The sequence below is a fragment of the Lepidochelys olivacea genome, assembly GCF_965140295.1.
Source record: "Lepidochelys olivacea isolate rLepOli2 genome assembly, chromosome: 7".
NCBI classification, from domain to species: Eukaryota; Metazoa; Chordata; order Testudines; family Cheloniidae; genus Lepidochelys; species Lepidochelys olivacea.
The window spans coordinates 41,600,398-41,625,254 of NC_140417.1; the positions used below are offsets into that span (position 1 = coordinate 41,600,398).

A 24,857-nucleotide genomic window follows, 5' to 3' on the forward strand; every position below is an offset into this window, starting at 1 on the left:
TCAATCTCTTAGTAATAGAATTAACTGACTAAACATGCTAAAATATGATCTATCCTCCCTTGTTAAACATTTTATGTACAGTAAAGGCTGTTGATATTATCATGGAAGTTCCTTGCTAATATTCTTCCAGCTGTTAGGATATAGATATTCAGGCCTGTCTGTAAAGGCCTATACTCTAAGAATTTAGGTGTATTCTTATCACTTGGCTAATTATAGTGGTATAAAAGAATCAAAATCACTGTCTGCTGGTGTAAGGGCCTTCTCTTACTGTGACAGTCTGAGGCCCTGTTCTTAGGCTAAGGCCTTTGGCTAAGCAGCAGAGGCAGCCATAAGCTAGGAAGCGAACAGTCACATCCTCACATTCCAAACTAGTCACATTGAAATAAGGTGCTATTGGGCTGTTAGGCACTATCAGGACAGAATTGTATTCCTATCACCTCCAGAGAAAAGGAAGTGCCTAGAAAATGTAAAAGGAAACTTAGTTTGATAGCATCCTGTCTGGCAAGAACTCACTTATCAATAGCTGGGATGTGAAATCCTCACTTCTGTATTGTTTTTTCATTATAGTTCCCACTTTGCTATTGTTTGTCTATATAATCTCTCTGGTTCTGTGATTGTTCCTGTCTGCTGTATAATTAATTTTGCTGGGTGTAAACTAATTAAGGTGGTGGGATATAACTGGTTACATAATCATGTTACAATATGTGAGGATTGGTTAGTTAAATTTCAGGAAAATGATTGGTTAAGGTATAGCTAAGCAGAACTCAAGTTTTATTATATAATCTGTAGTCAATGAGGAAGTGAGTGAGTGTGGGTGGGAGGGGGTGGGAACAGGGAATGGGGGTAAGGAAATTGGAATCATGTTTGGCTAAGGGTAGGAATGGGAACAGGGACACAGGTGTAAGGCTCTGTGGTGTCAGAGCTGGGAAGGAGGATACTAAGGAAGGAAACTGGAATCATGCTTGCTGGAAGTTCACCCCAATAAACATCGAATTGTTTGCACCTTTGGACTTCGGGTATTGTTGCTCTCTGTTCATGCGAGAAGGACCAGGGAAGTAAGTGGGTGAAGGAATAAGCCCCCTAACACCAGCTAGTGCAGAACCCTTCCGAGGTATGCTCAGAGGTACAGTGCAAGAGTGATACTGGACATACTAGCATGGTGGGCCATTTGCTCCTGGTGATGTTGAGGTAATTTTATCATGCTCAGATATCTACTGTCCACCATGAAATACTGTACCCTTTTCTGTTTTCAGTTGTAATGTAACAATGGAGATGATCTGTAACCCAATTATTTTCTGATGCATAGGGAGATTTCCTAACTGTGTCCTAGAGCAAGAATGTGCTGGGTAAAGAGTAATATCTTTTATGATATGAAAAATAAATCTTTGCCATCACTAGCTGATCTAGCAATTGAGTGATCATGCAACCCTGAAGTGCTCTAATCCCTAGGATCACTGTACACACAGTTATTCCTGTTCCTCAATGGGGTCTTATATGAAGAAGCAGAAGGAAGGAAGTAGGGGAAGACATGAGGGCATATGGATCACTGATGCTAGGAGCTGCAATGATGCTTTATTGGTCCTTAGTTCATGTGTGTAAATTCCATGATAGCAGCCATTAAGTATGTAAACTCCACGAGTATAGTAACTTTCTACAGTAAATGTCACTCATTCTAAAATCCATTTTGAAGTTAAAAAGGGGGCAGGCTTGAAAATAATTGCAACTTATTATGCTTGTTTTAAGAAACAACTCTTTTAAAAACACCGGCAAAAGTGATCTTTTTCTCTTCCCATGTTTTGTAACTGAATAATGATAGAGCTACATGCATTCTTATTTTAAGTTGATCATTTTTAAAGCTTAAAACTTAACATTTAAAGAGATACTGTCAACTTGATGTATTTTAAAATTGCCTTTAACAATTCTGTTATCTGACAAGGGACCTTGCACAATGTAACTTGCTTTTTTCCCCGTCTATTTCTGTTACACTGATATTTTAAGGGACTTCTCATAATCAATTATGTCTTTACTAAATGTTTATGCATGGAAATAGTGAAACTAACTGTTGACAAAGTGCTGTCAAACACAAAGAGAACACAATTGTTTTTGCGTGTTTTGTGTTTGGTTTTTTGTTAATTTGCAATTTTTTAATGTTAAGCGTTATGACATAAGTTGATTGTGGCCCTTTACACAAAAAGATTTTTGAGCTATTAAACATATTGTCATCTGAAAGTAAGATTTTTTTTTTCCATTATGCCTAGAAAGACACAAAAAAAGCATGCCTCTTGTATGAAAAATCCAAAGTTCATATGGAAATGTTGGTCCTACAATTCCTTTTGGAGCTAGCTTTCAAAATAATTATTAATTTCCTTGTGAATTAACCCTTATATTTTTCCAAAACATACAATTCTGCTTGAAAGAATATTTTCATTAAAGATTAGTTTTAAAATGGATAATTAAGAGAAACTGATAAGACAGACCTAGTAAGCCAATTTCATATCTGGTATAAATCATTGACTTCAGTAGAGTTACATCACAGATTAATTTGACACATTTTGTTCAAATGAATTAGCAGAATATGAAGAAATACTTTTTTTTGACCAAAAATGTATTCATTAAAAAGTTTTTGTAGTTTTCATATTTAGGCATATGGTTCATTTAGAAGCCTGGTAAATATACATATTAAAACCCTGACATCTCACTAAGGTACTACCTCAGATCTTAATCCTTTTGAAAGCCATTTTCACTTCTCTAAGTCCCTGAATATTACATGCAAAAGACTTTATTAATGAACATCTTGGAAAATAAAGGACAGAAAAGATTTTCTTGCTTCAATTCTTGGAGTTTATGATGCACAATATTAATGTTAACTAATAAGTAGTAAAGACAACAAATGGAACACTTTGTCCATCAATATGACAAATGTAATGATTCTAAAGTTACTTTCCTTTCTATGAAAAAAATTATTAGAAGAGGATGAAGAAAAACATACTTTTTGGGTACCCTTTTAACTTTACCAAGCATGATTAATGAGTATAGACCTGTTAAGAGACTTAGAGACCACTTGTTCTTGACAACATTGTGATAATTTTACCAGACGTATAAGTGATGTTTTCTGATATAGGAGAGACAGCAAGCAGTTCAATGGCATCACAAACAATCAGCAGAAAAAATGATAACTTGCCTGCTAAGGTATATTTTTTTGCTTTATTATTAATGCACAAAAGGGTAGGCAAGCAGTGGTTAAAATAGTACTGTTCATACTGAAAATAAAAAAGGATACACCTACACTAAAAATAAAGATGGATATTCAGTTTACAATAGACATCTTAATCTATGGGCCTAGATAGAGCATCACCATTTTGTCTGTTGTATTAGATTTTGTACGCATGTAATGACCAAATGACTTTGCACAGTATCACACTGAAGCCTTTTGTTATAGGTTCACATTTGGAAATAATGATAGTGTTGCTTATTCTGTGTTTTATTGTCATATGAGGAACCACTCTGAAGATGAGGTTTTTGTTTTGATGATTTGCTGGAGGGCAATAAAATATTAGTAATTGGGAGACATTAAAACAGTGGTTTGGAGGGCAGTTTTTTATTTGTTTCAAATGTCTGATAAGGAATTTGGAACAGTCAGCTTCTTAGGTTGCCACAAGTAACCAGTTTGTTTTTAGTAAATGCCGCAAATATGTGATAGTCTCCATACAAATATTTCCTTTGGGGTTTGAAGCAGTCACAGGTGGTTTTTGTTAGTTGCTCATTTATAGAACTTTCTGTTTAAGAGCCATAATAATTTCATATTATTAGACTGGAAGATCAAGCTTGTTTGAATTTTGTACACATAAAATGTATACTATACATGGATGTTATGTAGTTGATAAGACTGTATTTAAAACTAAGTGATATAAGAACTGATTGCAGTAAAATATTAAACTGACAATGCAATGATAGTTATGTAGTCAGTGTCTGATTTTAAAGCAAGCAATCAATAATTATCACAAGAAAGTAAAGAGCAGTGTACTTGGTTGGCTTCCCAGTGAGTTTATAGCATGTGAATAAATGAATAACATAAATATGCAGATGCAGTTGTTTTAAAGTGACACTGTCAAACATTACAGTTCCAAAATTTAACTTAACATAAGAATGTTGTAATCTCAAAGAGATTGTTCTCCAGATTTTCTAATATGTATAAAAACCTATTTTCTCATAGGAAAGCAATCATTGTTATTTGGTCCTATTTATGTATGGAAAGAGCTTTCTTTACTAATCAAGGTTTGGAATGAGATGAAGATATAGTGGGCCTGCTACATATGCAATATTATTACTCTTATACTGGCTATTGTTATACATTGGCCACTACTAGGACAAAGAAATGTTTTTCTTTTTTCCTTTTAGCATCAGCTTGGCTTGGACTTGGAATATAATTGTGGCTGCTGTGGGGTGGCTGTTTTTCTTTTATGTTTTATTAAAAACTTTAAAGCATATGAGTTTCATGACTCGGGTAATTTTTTTAAATGGAAAATGAAAATCAAGTGTTCTAGCTGCTAGTTAATTCATCAACCCCAACAAGAGTGATAGATTTAGTTTTCAAAATGTCAGGGGATTTAAAAGAAAAAAAAATGAAACAATACTGGTGCAAGTGTGATTGTGATTTTTCTTAATTATGGATTCAAGATTAAAAATATCTTCTGGCTTATTTTTATTTTTTAAATAATTATAATAAAATAATCACTTTCTTCTCCAAGAAAATTAAAACCAGCCAAACAATTTTTGATTTTGACACCACTAAAAAGCCTATTAGGTTTCAATTTTCATAGGTGCATAGCAACAGTACCTCAGGCTTTTAATGAGCACATAACAATATTCAATTCAACTATATTAGTTGAGCAGGTTATAATAGCCCATAATGCAAGCACTGTCATATTATTGTTTACTTAGGTTGGAGATTTAAAAAAAAGTTGTTACTGTAAACTGACTTCGTATTACTAAGGAAAAACAGTGATTCCAAAGTGAAATACCATTATGTATTTGAAATTTAAATAGCTACTATTTTATTATTTGTATATAAAGTTGAGAACTTTTTGTATTTCAGCAAGCTCCTTTTATATATCACTGGTCCAGGAAAAATAAGTCTAGTATTAGTGATTAGGTTTTTTTCTACATTTGTATTTATGAAGCTGCTGGGCCAAATGAGGACTGTGCAAATTCCTATTGAAACAAACAAACAAAAACAGAAAAAAAAAAGAAATCTGAAATTGTGTATTTGTGTTAAGTCAGAATCAATATCTTTAGGGTGTAGTTATCTTTATTTTAATCTGAACTGTCAGTCAAAAGCCCCCAGCATTAATATGAGACTATGTCCCTTTGTATTGCTTGTATCTGAAAAAAGCTAAAAGGATAAAACCATGTTGGTAATATAATTGTATTAGGTTTTTATACTGTTTTACAGTTTAAGATAGAACCAACTTTGCATTTTATTCCTAAGCATTTTAAAAAGTTTTCTGTGTCTCTTTTTTACATTTTTCCAGTAATTGAACTATGGCTTCTATTCTAAAAAGTGACATTGTACAAGTCCATCTTTATTTTTTCTTAGAGAGTTCCAGTTGAAACTTTCTTGGTTTACCAAAAGGAAAAACAAAGTTCACCTGCTCGAAGCCTGATCTAAACTCAGTGGTTTTCCTGATCAAGACAAAGAATTAGAGTGAATCTGTGCTTTTTTCAGGTCATGGATTTTAATCAGTAATTGAAATGATTTGAGCCAGATTCTGGTTGTAGTTACACCAGTGCAACCCCATTGCTTCCAACGTGCAATTGAGGTGCTGCGGGTGGCTGTCTCTTGGAACTTAATTAACAATTCTGCTGATGTGCAAGCCAGAATAACATTCTCACAGCTGTGTTTGCTTTGCAGTGTTAGTATGAATATAGTAGTTCAAACTTAAAGCCTGATCCTGCAATCCTTATTCATATGAGTATTGCAATTAAACCACTGAAGCTAAAGGAATGATATCTATGAGTAAAGGATACGTGCAGAAGTAAGTGTTGCAGGTTTAAGCCCATACTTTTGACACTGTCATAAACCTACATGAATCTGAAAGTACAAGTAGTATTGGGTCTGTCAAGTGAGCAGATGCTGTTTTTACACGGTGATTTTTCAGACTAGAACCACATTTTTAACGTGATTAAAAGTTCATTAGGTATATAGAAAAACATAATTAGCAAGGGAAAGGATAGTCATTTAAAAAAGGAACAGGAATGATCATATGTTCCCATACTTAAGTTTTTAGCATGTATAATTAATAGATAGTGGTTGTTAATATGTTCCTACAGGCAGTGTTTTCAAGCAAGAGAAAGCATTAGGATGCTTTGCCAAGATGACTGGGTTGCCTTCCATTCTTATCTCATCCATACGTGAACGGATATAACGTGTGTTGTTGGATTTGCAGAACGTGTCATCTGTGACTGAGGTTATGTTGTTAAACTGCAAAACAAAACAAGGATAGTTTGAAAATGTTTCAGCATCAAAACCTAGATGAAAGTATCTGAATCTTACAAATAATTAATTGTCTCTCCTTTTCTTGGTTTTTTATTTTATTGTTTTTGTGTTTGAATCTTAAGTTTGTTTGTTTTTAAGTCTTCTAAAGGGTTTATTTTATGGGTGCAGTTATTAAGCAGTAATTTTACATTGGTACTGAAATCTAGTACTTTTTGTTGACAAAGGGTTATTCTATTGCTCATTGTGGCCGGGGACTGCCCTTGAAATAGAGAAATCAACAGTGTTTATAGACAAAGTAGTGACAAATTCCAGTATTGCAGTTACAATCAGCCACCAAACAGCTTTAGTGGCTAGGAGACCTTCTATTTTACTTTATTCTGAAGAATTATTTGAAGTCTCAACTACTTTATTGCTTTTTTAATGTTTCAGAGATAGGATGAGCACATGTGCTATGGTGCTAAGTATAGTTAGGTGCATGTCTGTACTAATGTTTAGTTTTCAGTGGAATGTTTTTGGACGATGGTAACACAACAGTTTGAGCCAAATTGAAAACAAATAATGAAAGAAAGCAAGAGTGGTCTTATTTTAGCTAAATCATTATCTGTGCCCTACAATATCAAAAAAATACTTTGAGACCTGAAGGTGCAGAACACGCAGACTCTCTGGTAAGTTAAGAGGTACAGATTCCAGTGTATTATGTGCGAGATAGAGATATGACAAATTGGTCTGTTTCTGTAGAAAAGAGGAGAAAAAAAAATTAGTGTTGATTTTCCTTGATTACACTGTCAGTATTTCAGTTCCTCCTGTGCCTGTCTACATGGGCAGCAGGTATAAAAGGCCAGGAGAGACTCAGCCACCCCGGTGCTGCTGCTGGACCCCCGGTTGTGGGGTTTGGCAGGAGAAGTTTTTGCTATATTATGCCCCGTGCAGGTTCCTGGGTGGCTGAGGAGGCAGTATGTGGTATTCGGCTTCCTGGATTCATCGATAATCTCTCCCGACTCCAGAGAGATTACTGCTGAACCCAGGAAGCTTAGTAGCACATACCGCCCTGGATCCTGCATGGGGGATATCAAAAGCTTCTTCCGGATGAGACGCTTTTCCCTGGGGCAGCTTCGGGTATGGGGAGGGAAGGCGTAGCGGGCAGGCGGGGGGAAGCTCAGGACTTCGGCTGGCCTTGAGCTCCTCCGACCAGGGGGTAGCGCAGGGTTCTGGGTGCGGGGGAAGCACGGGGGGGGGGTGTTCCAACTGGGGGGGGGGCAGAGCCAGGGAATCCACCCACCTCACATGCCTGTCTAACAATAGGTATCAGCATTTTTCTTCTGAATACATACCTTGGCTAATTATATGTCCATAAAGACATCCCATATGAATGTTCTTTTGTTGGAAGTACTGTATGTAATACGCTAACACAGTGGTCTTAACTTTCCAGAGCACTGTACCCCTTTCAGGAGTCTTATTTGTCTTGTGTACCCAAGGTACACCTCACTTCAAAACTACTTGCTAACAAAATCAGACATAAAAATACAAGTGTCACAGCAAACTATTACTGAAAAATTGCTTACTTTCTCAATTGTACCATATAACTATAAAATAAGTCAATTTGAATATAAATATTGTACTTACATTTCAGTGTATAGTATGTAGAGCAGTATAAACAAGTCATTGTCTGTATGAAATTTTAGTTTGTACTTGCTTAGCTAGTGCTTTTTATGTAGCCTGTTGTAAAACTAGGCAAATATCTAGATGAGTTGATGTACCACCTTGGAAGACCTCTGTGTACCCCCGGGGTACATGTACCCGTGGTTAAGGACCACTGCTGTAACATACTAAGAAATTGCTTGAACAGGATTTGTTACATTTTTGAGAGATTGAAAAGTTTAATAAAACAAGTTCTATTAAATTTCAAGCTTTAATGCCATAGCTTTATTTAAGAGTGTTTGAATGTGGCTGTGACTAAAATATCCTCTAGTATTAACCTTCCTTGGGAATTAAACCAATTAATATTGCTTCACATTGTGATTGTAATGATTTGTTATTATTGTTGGTTGTTGCTCTGTTAATGTTTTCCCCCACTTTCTAGAACCATACTTATAGCTGAATACCAAAGTGGGCTATGTCCTTCTTGCGGTGAAGAATTTTGGATCATTACTGGGGTGAGCCGGTGTCATGGTGCTTTCACTGACTCTTCTATTTTGAGTAATCTCTTTTTGCCATATATCATGTTTTTCTGGGTTGCTGTGCCAACAACCTGACATACAAATTGACAATTAGAATCAAATCAAGCCCTGTTGAGTTTAGTTATGTAATCACAGCTTATTATGTAATAATGTAATAGCTCTCCATAGCTACAGAACTATTTCCATACAAAAACTGTAAGGTGAAGTTAAGGCTACAAGTATTTTTCACTAAGAGCCTTATTGGAATTGTTAGTAAACCTGAAGATGCTTAGCTCCATGTTCTCACTTCTCCTACCTGCATTTCACAGACTCTTAGGATACTCCTCAGATCCTCAGAATTCCCAGCATTAGTAGTTTTCTTAGTCCCAGACAAACCATAATAAGCTATTCAGGCCTGGGGTGAACCAATGGAAGCTCATTTAAGATTTAACAGGCCTCCTGAGTCATGTGGGTAGGGGAAAATTGTTCTTTCTTGCAGATAATCAGATTTTCTTCCAAAGCCCTCTTCTTACAGAACTCACATCTATAATGCTGGAGGAGGGAGGTACTGAAAAAGAACACAGGTAGCTGTGGGAGACCAGGGTGTCATTTTCCTCCTCTGTAGATCTGAGGTCTTCAGGAAGGACATTTCCTCTGGAAGTACCACAAGGCTTGGAGAGGTTGTTGGTCCTCCTCAAATCTTTTAGGATAAAAACTCTTTTAAGAGTGTCTTATTTCAGGAGCTCCTGTCCAATTCACTTCCTAGTGTGTTAAAAAAAAAATTGAAATTCTGCCTTGGCCCCTGATCTGACCTACCAATTTGGAGGCCAAATGTACTTTTTTTTTATGTTGATTTTAGAAGTGAGGAGGGCAAAATTGGACTTAAAATGAAACTGTTTGCATAATTAGCAGAGCATTGCTGTTGTTCCATATACCTTAAATAAAAAGCATGCTGTTTTAAAAATCTGAAAAACCTCCTATACCTGTGCTCAGAGTCTTACAGTAAAGTTTACAAATATTTAACAAACACTACATCTATGATAATGGTTATTTATCTAAGTTTATGTAAATTACTCCAATTTTTATAACCTGTTACTTACCTTGAAAGCATTTGCTCTGATACCTCTACTCTTAATTCTGTTGTAGTTTGCATTAAATGTAATTAGTTTGGGGGGCAGAACTGGAAGTCTTATCAGTTTATTTTCAGCAAGTGAAAGTTCTTCTAATAACAGAAGCTTTGAAAAGGCACCATCTTCAATTTCTTCTATCCTATTTCCACTTAAATTAATTCTTCTTAACGTAGCTTTATATAAAGGAAACAAAAAAATTTATTTTTCATGGTATGTAAAATGCAGTAAACCATAATATACTCCTATTATAAGTGGCTCTGGTAGAAATGCTTATAAATATGATTGCCTAACCCTTTGCGTCATAAGTCCCTGTTTTCAGTTTCTTATAACTTTCTCAAACTTTAATTGTTTGGGCTAAAATTCTCCACAAATGCCTTAGGCTGAAAAACACAAAACAAAACAAACAGTTCAGCCACTGCCAAGAGCCAGGCTATGGAAAAATAAGTAGTTTTGCCCAGTTAAAATTATATAAATCTAACCATTTCATTGAGAAGCTCTAGTGCAGTAGTTCTCAAACTTTTTGTACTGGTGACCCTGTTCACATAGGAAGCCTCTGAGTGTGACTCCCCCTCATAAATTAAAAACACTTTTTTATATATTTAACACCATTATAAATGCTGGATGCAAAGTAGGGTTTGGGTTGGAGGCTGACAGCTTGTGACCCCCCCCCCATATAATAACCTTGCAACCCCCTGAGGGGTCCTGACCCCCAGTTTGAGAACCCCTGCTCTAGTGCCTCCATCCTTTAGAGGGGAACTTGAAATTTGCCACAGAAGTTGCCTGGGTTTTAGGGATGTGCCTCCTGTCCCTGTGGAAATCCACCCAAATGTGGTCAAGATATGAGCATCTGAAAAACTCTCAGTTCACACACATTCACTCAAGGTTTGTAAAGAGGCTAACAATTAGTGGCTGATCCACACAGAGAATAAAAGCCTACTACTGTTATTGGTTACTTGTTATCTCAAGTGATAGAGGTCTGTGTTGTGGATCTAAGGGTCCTGTTCCAGATGACCACCTATGTGGGGGGTCAGGAGGGTGCCACTTGATGTAGTTTCTGTTTTTTCTGTTTGTTTTAAAAAATAAGGAAATTACATTGAAGAAAACTGTTAAAAGAATAATAAGGTTGCCAAGTTAAACACTCAAAATTTGGAAATGCCATAATAGTAGCTGCCTGTGTAACGTTAATTCAGTCCCCTTGATGTGTATGTTCACTTTAATTGAACACACAGATTCCAAGAGGTTTATTCTATCCCCTGATAGGGTGAATATAAGTAAAAAGGCATGTGAATTTACAACAAAGATGTCCTTCCAAATGTTAATTAGTCATTGAAGTTAAATAGGTAAGTAGAAACAAAAGCAGTCTTTAAAGTCTGACAAAATCCCCTCTCTTTTCTCTCTACACTGTTGGCCTTAGTACTGTCACCTAAGTTATATAGTCATTATGTCTTTCAGCCAAGAACATACTTGAATTTCTACGGTAAAAGATAAGCATAAAAAAAATTAAGTAAAATAACTTTCCAGGCCTTCTTCACGTTTCCAGAAGAATCACAAAAAGGAGCAAGCCCAGTTCTTAAGACAAATGCTTTTAAAGTCACTTTCAACAAAGAGGAGAATAGGTAATACTGCATATGAACAAAGAGATTGACTTGACAGTGTAAGAGAAATCTTAACTTGTAGAATTTCTTTACTTTTGAGAGCTTGGTATTTAATTTAAACACTTAGCATTGCATTAACGGTGACATGCTTAACTTTAGTTAAGACCAGGTTTCTCTGCTGTATGTCCCTACTAATTAGTTAGGGAGAGCGGGGCAATCAGCACAGAAAAAGGTTTAAACAAATAAAAGTGTATATTTTCTTTGCCTCTCTGAATTCCTCGTGATACTTTATGGTTCCTTTAAGACAGCCCAGATTGAGACACAACACTACTTATGTGGTTCATAAAAAGAAAAGGAGTACTTGTGGCACCTTAGAGACTAACCAATTTATTTGAGCATAAGCTTTCGTGAGCTACAGCTCACTTCATCGGATGCAGACTAACATGGCTGTTACTCTGAAATATGTGGTTCGTGGTATTTGTGAATTAGGGTAACCAGACATCCTGATATTATCTGGACTGGGAGCTTTGTCTTATACATACAACTATGTTCCCCTCGCTCCCCCGCCAGCCATAGGTTAGGCTTAGCTAGGTTTTCAGATTTGCTTTTACAATTCTTTTCTAATAGTAGTGTGTTATATATAATACATATTAATGCAATGATGGAGTTCAACAATGAATATGAAATGTATCTTGTTTTGGTATTGACACCGTCCCCCCATTCCATATGCAAGGAAGAATTTAACTTTAAACTATAAGCACATATCACCTAATCAAAAAGATTGAAGTCTAAATATACTTACGAATATCAGCAAAATCTGAGACTGCCACTCTCTTTATTTTGTTGAATCGTGCATAAAGGTAGGCTGTTTCCTTTGGCAGAGGGGGAATAGCAACAATATCAATTTCTTCACAGTATACCGATCCACTTAAACACACACACAGCAGACAAGTGGCCAAATCTGCAAACAAAGAATTTGATTTTCTTGTGTCAGTAGAAAGCTAAAAGATTGACAATCTTTAATACAAAACATAGAATTTCACTGAGTTAAGGTTTGTCGTCTTTCAGGATTTTATATATTTGTTCTCAAGGTAGTATGGTCAAAAAAGATGTCATGGTCATCAAATCCTTTCTCTTAGAAAAAACATTCCTTGTATTGAGGATTGCACTTTTCTACTTACACATTCTAGCTTCCTTTTTCTAATCTGTTCCTGAAGCACCATTTATCAGAGTTACTCAGCTATGTTATTGAATTGGTTTGCAATCATTACAGCTGTGTAAGCATTCAGCATAACTGATTGTAATGTCACTCGCCTTCCTTAAAAATGATTGCTTTCAAAGTTGAACTTACGTTAGAAAAAAAAATCTTAGAAAAGCAAAAGCTTCCATGTGAACCAGTCAAAGACTGAGACCATAAATCACCCTACATCTTATGAGCATGGCCTATGTGCTCTGTACAAGCTGTACATAAATACTTCAAGAGTCTTGTATCCTGTGGCAGATTAGAAATTGCTGGCCAGTTTGATTTACATCGAAAAATATAGGTAATGAATTAATTTATTAAATGAAAAAAGTGAATTTAATATCCTAGGACTTTATTAATTGTATTTACATTGTCACTGCTGTTTTAATTTACATTGTGCCAAAGATTTTTATATTAACATAAGTGCATTTTAGAAGTTTGTATAGGTAAAGTTGAAGATTTTGTTGAGTAGGGAAATACTTGGCGCTTTTGGCTCATTGGGAGACATTTTGGGAAATGAGGGAAATGTCCATTTACTGGTTGTGTCTGCTAAATTAATTAGCAGTGAAATACTTAATGTTGATGTTGACTTTATCTTTAGGCTTCAGAAAACTCATTTGCTATAATGGGGCAGTTTGTGCCTTTGACCTTTCATTTCAGATATTCTCAAGATGAAAACTATCAATTTCTAGTTTTGCGTTTTCAAGGCTGGAAAGAGACATGTATAAGAACAGGAGAATATTTGGATTCTCGAGCACAATTCTGTAGCAAAGGATGCTAAGGCAAATTGCACATTCATGAAATCATGGAATATTCAGGCCTTGCCTCAAAGTTAATGTTGCAGCTTTGAATTCAATTGTGCTACAACTTTTGTTAGTTCTAATCTCTAACTCTTTGTGGTATTGAAACTTTTAGTCATCTTCTATATATATCTGGATCTGGTGCATAGGTGATACTTGTCTTTTTGCTGTCCACCTAACAAAGAAGTTCCTTCTAGATCAATTGGCAGTTTTTGATACTCATAACTAATGAAGTCCTGATGAAATGGCTGGTAGGTATGGGCAAGCTGAGAATTGGTAAGTCTTCAGTTATTTCTTTCCATTGAAAGGGTCCTGAGGTTAATACTGGACCCCATTCATTAGCCTTGCATTCAGTCTTTTGCCTGTGATTTCAGATCTCTACCCTTAGACTCCTCTTGCTCATTTTGTATGTGAATACAGGAAATAGTGTAGTGGTTGGAGAAGCAGTGCATGACTCTTTCATTGGAGTTGGAGGGTGTACTCCTAGCTTTGCTCACTGTTGGATGAGAACTAATTGGCAGATGATTCATTTCAGAGAATGTTGGTTGGCTGGGGAAATGCCTGTAGATGGTGGAGGCTATAATTATTCCTTGATTAAAAGATTTTTATAGATTTGCAACTTGAGGGTCTTGTTAAATCATTGTTTGATCCTGGATTTCTAGATAGAAGTCGTACCCAAGAGTGGTTCATTTAATTTATTTTATTTTTGGCAAGGAGTTGGGGGCGGGGTTATTTGTGTTTTTAGGGAGGTGGGGTTTTTATTATTTTTTATTGTATTTATATTTTCCTTTCACATGTGGATCACATCATGGTTAATTACAGAAAAGCTATTTGTGGGGATACACTTGAAAACTACTGGGAAACTTGAGCTAATGGAGAATGTAGCTGCGGAAACCTTAACGGTGATCCTTTTGTGAAGTGTATTGTGCCAAATTAATTTGGATTCTACTTAATTTCTGGATGCATTTCAAGGTATTGATTGTAATGTATAAACTCTGTCAAGTTAAGCTCTGTCTAGCTACAGTACAGACATAGTCTGCTCCTCTCTGAAGTTGAAGTGCTGAGAGCAGATAGCTCTCCATAGAAGTCTCTCTACTTTTTCACTTCACCCGTTGTCTAGTCATGCCATAAAATAGACAGCAGGAAATGGATGTGGTGTAATTAGACTGCAATTTTATTCACTGAAGATAGCTGAAAGAACCCTGCAATAAATTGTATAATTCAGGTCATGATTATTTCCTTAATCACTTCCACATAATCCACAATCTGGTCCCAACCATCCTGTTGTGGGGCTAGAAAAGGAGAGGTATTGGCTACCTGCTGTTCCAGATGTAGGAGTCCCAATACTCCCTCTTACACAGGTCCGTAAGGGATCCTTTCTTTCAAATCCTTTGCCAGTCCATTTTATCTGATAACTGTATCTGTTCCATAACAGTTATCTACGCTGGATATCTGGCACAATTATTACTTATGAAGTTGTGACATTATAACCTAATCCCCACCCCCAAACTCAAACACACACACCCTACTGAGTCCCAGACCTACTGGGAGGAAGGCAAAAAAAATCACCCCACCCTGTCTTGGACAATCTGGTGGTGAGGGAAAAATACCTTTCCAGCTCACCAAGAAAAAGGGCGACTACAAGTAATGCCTACAGCCGGCCGTATAGAAATCCAATTATTTTGCAAATGTTATGGGTGGTGAGTGGGAGCTGCCAGCCTGATCCAGGTTAAAGACAGCTCCTCTGTGGGTGTGTGGGTTCTAAACACCCTCCTTACATTCCAGTCTGCAGAAAGGGCAGTGACCCCTCCACTGACCTGTCCCTGTTCCCCTCACCTATTGTTGAGAGAGAGTCCTTAAAGGGTAATATCTCTTTATGTCTGGCCAGCCTGCAAAAGACTCACCTCATACAAGCTGCGGTGAGCACGTTTCACTTCAACACGAATTAGTTACCTTATGTTTGCCTGATTGTCTAGTTCATATTGTTAGCTTTATTATGTTTTCATTTGACCATTCAATATGTGTGTTTGCCTAGAGGATGTGATAGGAGCATCAGATAAACTGGGCTGCATGTATTCAGAATGTATCTGGAGCTTCTTTAAAATTTTCACACTGGAGTTAGCAGAAATCCCACTGAGCTCATGAAAACCTTGTTTATGAATGAAAAGATGAGTGCTATATGCAGTTTTCCTTTACTAAACTCTTATTTTTTTTAATGTGAAATATTTTTTTTAGGAAGCTTAATATTGTAACACTTCTATAACTTACCTGTATCTTTGGTTGGTGGTACTTTAGGTACACTCTCATCTCTCTGCAGTTCCAGCTGTGTGTTAGAGTCAGGAGAAACAATCATGTCATCTTTTCCCTGTAAGAACAAAGGTAATAAAAATGAAGAGTTCATGAAAGGCAAACCATTAAACCAAACCATTAAAGTCAAACTTTAATATTGTACTACTGTTTAAAATGTGCTGCTTGCTATTCTTATAATGAATACTTCTAACTGAAAGGAATTAGAGAAAAATATTGTTTATTTGCATTTGGACAGCATTTGATATATACCCAGTTTCCCCTTTTGTTTGTGGGTTTCGTACACAGAGAGGAGAAAGAGAAGCATTTCTTAAATAATAGGAAAACATTATAAAACAACAAATAATGAGGAGGAGGAGACTATGAAACAGGAGTATACCTGAAACTGCTCTTAACTTAATCTTAGAAATTGACTAGATTTAAATTGGCCTTAAACATCAGCATTCAAAAGACTATTTGCAAATAGATAACAATCCTAATACACTGAGACCATCTATATATAGTACATAAATAGTCTTAGTAAAATAAAATACTCTTCCGAATAAAAAGTCAGTGAGAATTTTTCTCCTGAAACATTAAACATGCTAACATCTTTTATCAAGTGTATGTAAACTTTACTTTCCAAACCTATCCCCTTCCAGATATTTGCCCCAGTTCAGCAAGGTACTTTAACCTGGTGACTAAGTGTGTGTCATTCCCTCAGTAATGACTAGTTGACATAGAGGAAGATAACATATTATTGCTATTAGTTACTCCATTAGCTTAGTTGGTAGAGGTCTCTGATTAATGGAATGATGTCTGGTTGGAGGGAGGTCTCAAGTGGAGTTCCATAGGGATCTTTGCTGGGTCTGGTGTTGTTTAACAGCTTTATTAATGAACTGGATGTAGGAACAGAAAGCATACTGATCAAATTCACGGATGAGACAAGGCTAGGGGGAATTGCCAACACTTTGGAAGATCGAGCCAAAACTCAAAGGGATCTTGATAACTTGGAGAAAAGGGCTATTGGCAACAAAATGAAATTTAACAAAGACAAAGGTGCTACACTTAAGGAGGAAAAACCAAATGCACAGATAAAGAATGGCGGATAACTAGATTGGCAGCAGCACTGCTGAGAAGGTTCTGAGAGTTGTGGTGGATCACAACCTCAACCTGAGTCAGCAATGCAATGCTGTTGCCAAAAAAAAAAAAAAGAAAAGCAAATGCAATTTTGGGTTGCACTAACAGAGGCATAGCATGCAAATCACCATGGGAGGCGATAGTACCGGTCTACTTGGCTCTGGTTAGGCCTCAATAGGAATATTGTGTCCATTTTTGGTCACCCATGTATAGAAAAGATGTAGAGAAACAGGAAAGGATCCAGAGGCGAGCGACCAAGATGATCAAAGGGATGGAATGCAAGCCAAATGAGCAAAGGCTGAAAGAACTGGTCCATGTTTAGTTTGGAAAGAGGAGATTAAGAGGGGAGATTATAGCAATCTTCAAATGCTGGAAAGGCTGCCATAAAAAAGATGGAGAAAAGTTATTCTCTCTCACCAGAGAAGGCAGGGCAAGAGGCAGTTGGTTCAAACAACAGCATAGCAGATTTAGATTAAATTTCAGGAAAAACTTTCCAACTGTAAGAACAGTTGGACAATGGAACAGACTGCCTAGGGAGGTTGTGGAAGCTCTTTCACTGGGATTTTCCAAAGAGGCTCGATAGCAATCTGTCTTGGATGGTTTAGACAAAACAAATACTTCATCTTGGCAGGGGGTTAGACTAGATGACCCTTGCGGTCACTTGTAACCCTATGGTTCTGTGATTCTAAGAAAGATCCTTGACTCTACTCCTATATTTTGTCTTCCTTCCCTTTTGCACATTAGTGCAGCTTCCAAAAAGGACTGAAGCTATGGAGGCACAGGCAAGATTTGCACATAAGTATTTAAAAAAGAAATTGCTTTTTTACATATAAAATCTGGTGCCATCTGACAACTTTCTCCTCCCTCTGAAAAGTCACTAACTCAACGCTCTGAAGCACACTAAGGGTCACTCCAAATAGCTGAAAGTTTATTTTAAACACAAAGAGGTAGTGTTTGATCCTGGTTGTCATTAGTTAATTGCAGTAAGTTAATAGGCTTCATCATAGTTATTCACTTCAGAGAATTTTTATAATTAGTCCAAGCCTTAATGAATTAAAACTGCTGATATGAGTAACAATAACTGTGAATTACAACTTGCAATGTGAATGAAATATTGATATCTTTACACACATCCTAAAAAAACTAATCTTCAAACCTTTATTATGAACTTCAATTATATTATAATAGAAAAAATTCATGGTGCTACACAGATATAATGAACACATCTTAAACTGCTGAGTTAGCATTCTTCTTTTTTCATTACTTGGTATCATTCTCTGTCCTGGAATTTACATGAACCTGTTTGTTGCCCCTATTCCTCCCATTTTTAAGTCATTCTTTGAAACTTTCAGATGTCCTTCCTCTTCCTTAAATAACTTAATTGGCCCCATGCACCCAATAACCAATTTTATATTGGGCCCCATCTCCTTTGTTGCTGTCCCTGATGCACAGAAGGCTCCCCAACTGTACCTTATCTCCCCACTCCTCTTAAAAGAGCTCTGGCTTTGTGCTTTGCTCCTCTTCCTGCTCCCAACCTATGAAAATAGTCATGGCCCAATCTCTGCCCTGCCCTTTGCCTCCATTTTTCCTTCTTTGAAAAATGTAGGGTCTCAAGTTACTTGATTCCTCCCCTCCTTCCTCTTAAAAATCAACTGGTAGCATCTAGGCTACTCTGGTTTAGTCCATCCTGTTAAAGAAGCACCATGGTAGGGCTAGAGTTCTCCTTGATCCTCTTTTCAGACTTAACTGTTCCAAAAAACAAACAGAAAACTGGAAACACACCCACTGACAAAGCTGAACTCCACGCTGAACTGTCTCATTTTGTTGGCTGATAAGCCCTGCCCCCTTTGTTCTGAGTGTTTGCTTTTAATTTTTAAGTAATAGTTGTTGATCAAAACAAATTCTTTCTTTTGTAGAACATTAAGCTTAGTTGACTCTGTAGGTAAAACAGTACATATGTACATGCAGGTTTATGGAGATAAGAGTTAATTGTGAAAATTAAATTAAATCAAAAAGGATTGACATTTTTTCTTTTTTCTAATTTAGTATTTGTGTTGACAGAATGGAGTTGTGCATCCAAAGAGAAAGCTAATAACATACAGTATGTTATGGTTTCAAATAATAAATGTTATAATCATTTTCATCTCAATGCTCATCTGAAGAATATACTATATTCACTTTAAAGAAAGGCTTTACAGTGGTGGTCACTTACACCGCTTTAGTAAGGATCTGTTAGCATTCCTGTTAAAAATCAGTATTCTCTGTTTATAACTGAGTTTAAATACATTGCTACAGATTGAAATTGGCCATATGAAACCAGATTTTCAATTGGGCATGTACAAAAGTGATAGGCCAGAAAAAAATGTGGTTGCATGTTTTGATTAGGTTCAGTGGTAGAAATAGTCAGGAAGCAAATAGTCACAAATGATTGGGCCTTTTAAATTATTGATCTTTTTTACCTCTTGTGTTTTTTTTATTTGGAATTTTGGAACATATTTAGACATAATTGTAGCATATAAGGAACTATTTTATTTTTTTCTTGCAAGGAAAAATTTGTCTGTGGAAAACTGATTTGATGGAAATAATGACTAGCTACATTCCTAAAACTTTATTATGCAGAGTGGTGTATAGCTTTGCTTAATTATATGCACTGTGTATATGGAATTTGATTTGGGCATTTGAATCAGTCAAATACATAACTGCTGACATTTCCCGCATTTACATAAATGCCTTCTCATTTTGCTCTATGGTCATGAAGTAGTCTGCCTCTTATCAAAATAATTTAAAATTGCATATCATTTGATGCTTTGCCTGCTTATATTAAGCTTTAGTCTTTTCAGTAATTTTGTAAAGGCTGTTGACTTCTTAGGTAGCTATCAGTTTGTCATACATCTAGTTTAAGTGGTCTCCAGTCCTTTTGTTGTGTGAATCAATGTTTTAATTGCAAAAAGACAACTATTCTTTCATTACTATGGTAACCAAATAAACCCAGGATATAGAAATGATTCACACAAATTTAGAATAAAGCAAAGATCTACTGTATGCTTTAAGTTAACAGCTGAACTATTGGAAGAAAGATGAAGTGAGAGGAATTAATGTAAAAACAAGTAAGATAAGACTTGATTGTACAATTGCGGCAATCCATAACCTATACTGATGGAGTAGAGGTGGTAGATGAGTCATTTCTAGCACAAATAGCAGAAATATCCAAAACACAAGTTCTGGTAATAAAGGGGGACTTAATTATTGAGACATCTGTTGGAAAAGTAGTACAGCAAAACACAAAATTTCCAATAAGTTTTTGGAATGTGTTGTTTCAGAAAGCAGACAAAATAACCAGGGGAACAGCCATTTCAGACTTGATTCTGACCAACATGGAAGAATCAGTTGCACATGTGAAGGTAGAAGGCAATTTGGCTGAAAGTGGTTGTGAAATAATGGATTTCATGTTTCTAAGGAAAGGAAGAAGTGAAAGTGGCACAATAAAGACAATGGACTTCAAAAAAGCAGACCTAATGAACTTAGACAACTGGCAGGTAAGATCCCATGGGAAGAAAATCTAAGGGATAACGGAGTTCAGGATATCTGGCAGTTTCTCAAAAAGGCAATATTAAAGGCATAACTGCAAACCAAAATACGGAAAGAACTAACTGAATTAATCTCAGAAACATTAGCAATTACCTTTGAGAACTTATGGAGGATAAATGAGGTCCCAGAGGACTAGAGAAGGGCAAACATAGTACCTATCTTTAAAAAGAGAAACAAAGAGGACAAGCAGCTTAACTTGGACACTTGGAAATAAATATACTGGAACAAATTATTAAACAATCAGTTTGTAAGCACCTAGAGAATAATAGGGTTATAAAGACTAGCTACCAGGGATTTGTCACAAACAAATCATGCCAAACCAACCTAATTGTCTTCTTTGACAGGGTTACTGGCCTAGTGAACGGGGCGGAGCAGTAGATGTTGTATATCTTGAATTTAGTTAGGCTTTTGGCACAATTCTGCATGACATTTTCATAAGTAATCTAGGGAAATGTGGTCTAGATAAAATTACTTTAAGGTGGGTGCACAAGTGGTTGAAAGACCATTCTCAAAGAGTAGTTATCAATGGTTTGCTGTCAAACTGGGAGGGTGTATCTGGTAGGATCCCACAGGGGTGAGTGATGGGTATAGTACTATTCAATATTTTCTTTAGTGATATGGATAATGGAGTGAAAAATATGCTTATAACCCCAAGCTCAGAGGGGTTGCAAGCACTTCAGAGGAAAGGGCTAGAATTCAAAATGATCTTGACAAATTGGAGAATTGGTCTGAAATCAACAAGATAAAATTCAGTAAAGACAAGTGCAAAGTACATCACGAAAGAAGGAAAAATCAAATGGGGAATAACTGTCTAGGTAGTAGTACTGTAGAAAAAGATCTTGGAGTTACAGTGGATCACAAATTTCATGAGTCAACCGTGTGATGCAGTTGTGAAAAAGGCTAATATTCTATGGTGCATTATCAGGAATGTTGTATGTAAGACATGGGCGGTAATTGTCTCATTCTCCTCAACATTGGGGAGGCTTCAGCTGGAGTACTGTGTGCAGTTCTTGTCACCACACTTTAGGAAAGATGTGGATAAATTGGATAGTCTCCAGATAAGAGCAACAAATGATAAAAGGTTTAGAAAATCGGACCTATGAAAAAAACCCTTGAGAAAAGAAGACTGAAGTTCCATGAAGGTAGGGCAAGCAGTAATGGGCTTAATCTGCGGCAAGGGAGATTTAGGCTAACTATTATGAAAAACTTTAACTATAAAGTTAAGTTCTGAAATAGGTTTCCAAGAGAGGTTGTGGAATCCCCATCATTGGAAGTTTTTAAGACCAGGTTGGACAAACACCAAATAGGGATGATTTACATGTTTTTGGTCCTGCCTCAGTGCAGGGGGCTGGATTTGATGCCCGTCAAGGTGCCTTCTAGCCCTGCGTTTCTATGATTCTGTGATCACTACTGCATTCTCTGAGCTGGTATAGCTGACTCGCCCTCTTTTGCTGCTTATGTTAGAAAATAAGTTTCATAGTTAGCAATTAGGCTTGCCTTAAGTAAAAAATAACTTAAAAGCCTCTTAATATTTGGAAATTGCCACTGCAAATGTGTATACATACCATGGAAGTTTTCCTCTGGCAGTTAGCATTAAGCATTAATTAAACAAATTAGCTTTCCTTCAGCCTGTGTGATCCCAGCTGTACATAAGAATGGCTATACTGGGTCAGACCAATAGTCTGTCTAATCCAATACCATGTTTTCCTACAGTGGCCGGTGCCAGATGCATCAGAGGGAATGAACAGAACAGGGCAGCTTATCAAGTGGTTCACGTTTGTCGTCCAGACCCAGCTTCTGGCAGTCAGAGGTTTAGAGACATCCAGAGCATGGGATTGCGTCCCTGACACCCTTAGCTAATAGCCATTGATGGACCTATGCTCCATAAACTTCTTTAATTTTTTTTCAAACCCAGTTATGCATAGTGCATATCAAAAGAACTCTCACCTCTTAGCTCCATTCATGAGTAGTCTGAACAGAACTATGAGATTTGTATTTTAGGTTGGCACTTCGTACTAAATCTTCCTTCCTTTTCTTGAGTATATCTCTTGTTGAGTACCTGACTTCCTGGGCATCAGGATTGACAGTAGCATCACTCACAATTTGTCATTAGGGGGTGCTGAGGAGTGTTGTAGTGCACACTTTCTTCTCTATCCCCCTCAGCCCACGCAAACAGAGTACTGATATTGCAATGGACTCCCTAGTGTTGCTTGGTAGGATACAGTTGCTCAGAGCTATTACAGACCATCAGTTAAAAAAACAAAAGCGGCATTATATTACAATTGATTGTGTTCCAGCTTGAAAGAACTGCTATGGTTTATGATGACATATTACATATACGGTACATACTTTCATGAAAGTGTTTCAAATGCTACTATAATATCAAAACAAACAAACAAAACTCGTGAATTAAGACTAACTACATCCTGATTTTCAATCTTTAACTCACCTTGTTGTCTGTTGGACATGACATGTCCTTTTGAGACCTCTGAAATACCTGGGCACGTCAGGATAAGGGATCTAAGAATGGTGTGTCAGCCATCAATTTTGTGATTGCCTATATTCTCTGGGTTTCTCAGACCCTTAATGAAAACCATAGTTAAGAAAGCTTTTGTGATTCTATTTTTGCTTTGCTTCAATTTTTAGGTGATCCACCTTTTCCCTACCATTTCAAGAGTTTTCTGTAAAATGTGTATACATGCATCTGATAACCTGACAAGCATTATGAATGAATTAGTTTTTAAAAGATTATATAGCTAATTTATAATATAAATGAAATACCTTTTTCTTTATTGCATCCTGGGATTTGTCTTCATAATCTTGTTTAAACAGTTCTTCGAAAATGTCTGTATCATACTCATAAAGATTGAGTGACTCTTGTTGAATTGGAGGTACTAACTTCACCAAAGGCACAAAGAAAAATAAAAAAACCATAGTCTGGAAAGTCGTCATTTTAGCAGAGAAAATGTGTCTGGCTTTTTCTGAGCTGGAGAAGAAATGGTAGTGTTGACTATCGAGAACACTTTCTTTGTGACTGGAAATAAAAATGCAATCTGTCAAAACAATATTTAAAGCCTAGAGGACTTGTTGGCAGGGATTTCTAACGCATAAGAAACAGGGATCAACTTTTAACTCTTGGTATTCTTTAATTAAATGTTAGCCCTATAAAAATCTGCACTTAACAGCAAAAGATATATTAAAAAGTAATAAATAAAAGCTTACTAGTTTCCAAATAATGAAGGCAATGTTAACCTCATTGTCGTCACTTACATTTAGCAAGATATCATATTTCTTTCATTTTTGTTTGATAGCCAGAAAATTTTGTTAAACAGTATTTAAAATACTTGGCAAGCATGTGGTTGAATTGTTAAAAACAAAAAGACCGAATCTTATTTTGAAGTTCAAAATAATGATTTTCAAAGCTAACTTAAAATAAGAAATTTGTGGTCGTTTGTTTATGGAAACTTTAGATTTGAAAATGAACAAAACAAAAATGTGTATAATTTTTTTTAAAATTGAGAGGACTTAGTTGTACCCCTTACTGAAAAAAGCAAGAAGTAATAAGTTTCTAAGTAAACTTGAAAGGTTTCTACTGTACTTTCCCAATGAAATCGATACAGTAGTTACTTTAGTTAAAACTGTTTTAGATGAACTGTGGATTAAGATGTTTTCTTACAAAAGAACACCTACCGTTGTAGCAGAGTTTGAGTTTTCCTGTGATTTTCTTCAGTATAGATATTCTTATCTATGCATTAATCCCATGTGGCTGAATAAGAGAATAAAGCTGTGGTTTATTTCCAAGATGCTGAAACGAACAGTACTTCAGAGATTGTCAGCTTTAAACACTTCCCATGAGGTAAAGAAGGCTGTGCTAGCATTCTTTCCCTTGGGTGAGAGGTAATATTCTGGAGCAGGGGGTTGTACTCAGAATAATTTTAATAAGTGGTAAATCAGTCTAGTTCATCTAACTTGGAATATTATCTACTAAAACTGGTCATATTCAATGTGTATTGCTCTACCATACCTAATCATTTCACCTCTTTTTATTAAATAAAATATTAATTTATGAAATGAAGACCTATGTATCAAGTCATATGTTTTTCATTTTGTCTAATATTTTAGCTAAGAGACAAAGGAGCTGCTTTCTGACTGAGACAAAGATAGAGTACATATGTTTGGGCCTATCAGAGGGGTAGCCGTGTTAGTCTGGATCTGTAAAAGCGGCAGAGAGTTCTGTGGCACCTTATAGACTAACAGACGTATTGGAGCATAAACTTTCGTGGGTGAATACCCATTTTGTCAGATGCATGTAGTGGAGCCACAGAACTGTTTGCCGCTTTTATATGTATTCAATATTAGTAACATTTATGAACAGTAAAATGTTGCATTACAACATGTATTTAGAGAAGGTCCAAGTTTTAAA

At 36.3% G+C, this 24,857-nt stretch overlaps 2 protein-coding genes across 3 annotated transcripts in view; one reads left to right on the forward strand and one right to left on the reverse strand.

Moving 5' to 3' along the window:
* CENPP (centromere protein P) overlaps nucleotides 1-24,857 on the forward strand; it is a 318,318-nt gene that overhangs the window by 38,026 nt on the left and 255,435 nt on the right. The window lies entirely within an intron of this gene.
* Nucleotides 105-24,294, reverse strand: OGN (osteoglycin). Its single transcript, XM_084635188.1, has 7 exons — nucleotides 24,125-24,294; nucleotides 23,216-23,468; nucleotides 15,689-15,785; nucleotides 12,180-12,338; nucleotides 9,753-9,955; nucleotides 7,133-7,228; nucleotides 105-6,481 (listed from the first exon to the last, which is right to left on the reverse strand). Exons 2-7 carry the CDS (start codon nucleotides 23,384-23,386, stop codon nucleotides 6,314-6,316), a joined length of 894 nt encoding a protein of 297 aa, XP_084491314.1. The 5' UTR covers nucleotides 23,387-23,468; nucleotides 24,125-24,294; the 3' UTR covers nucleotides 105-6,313.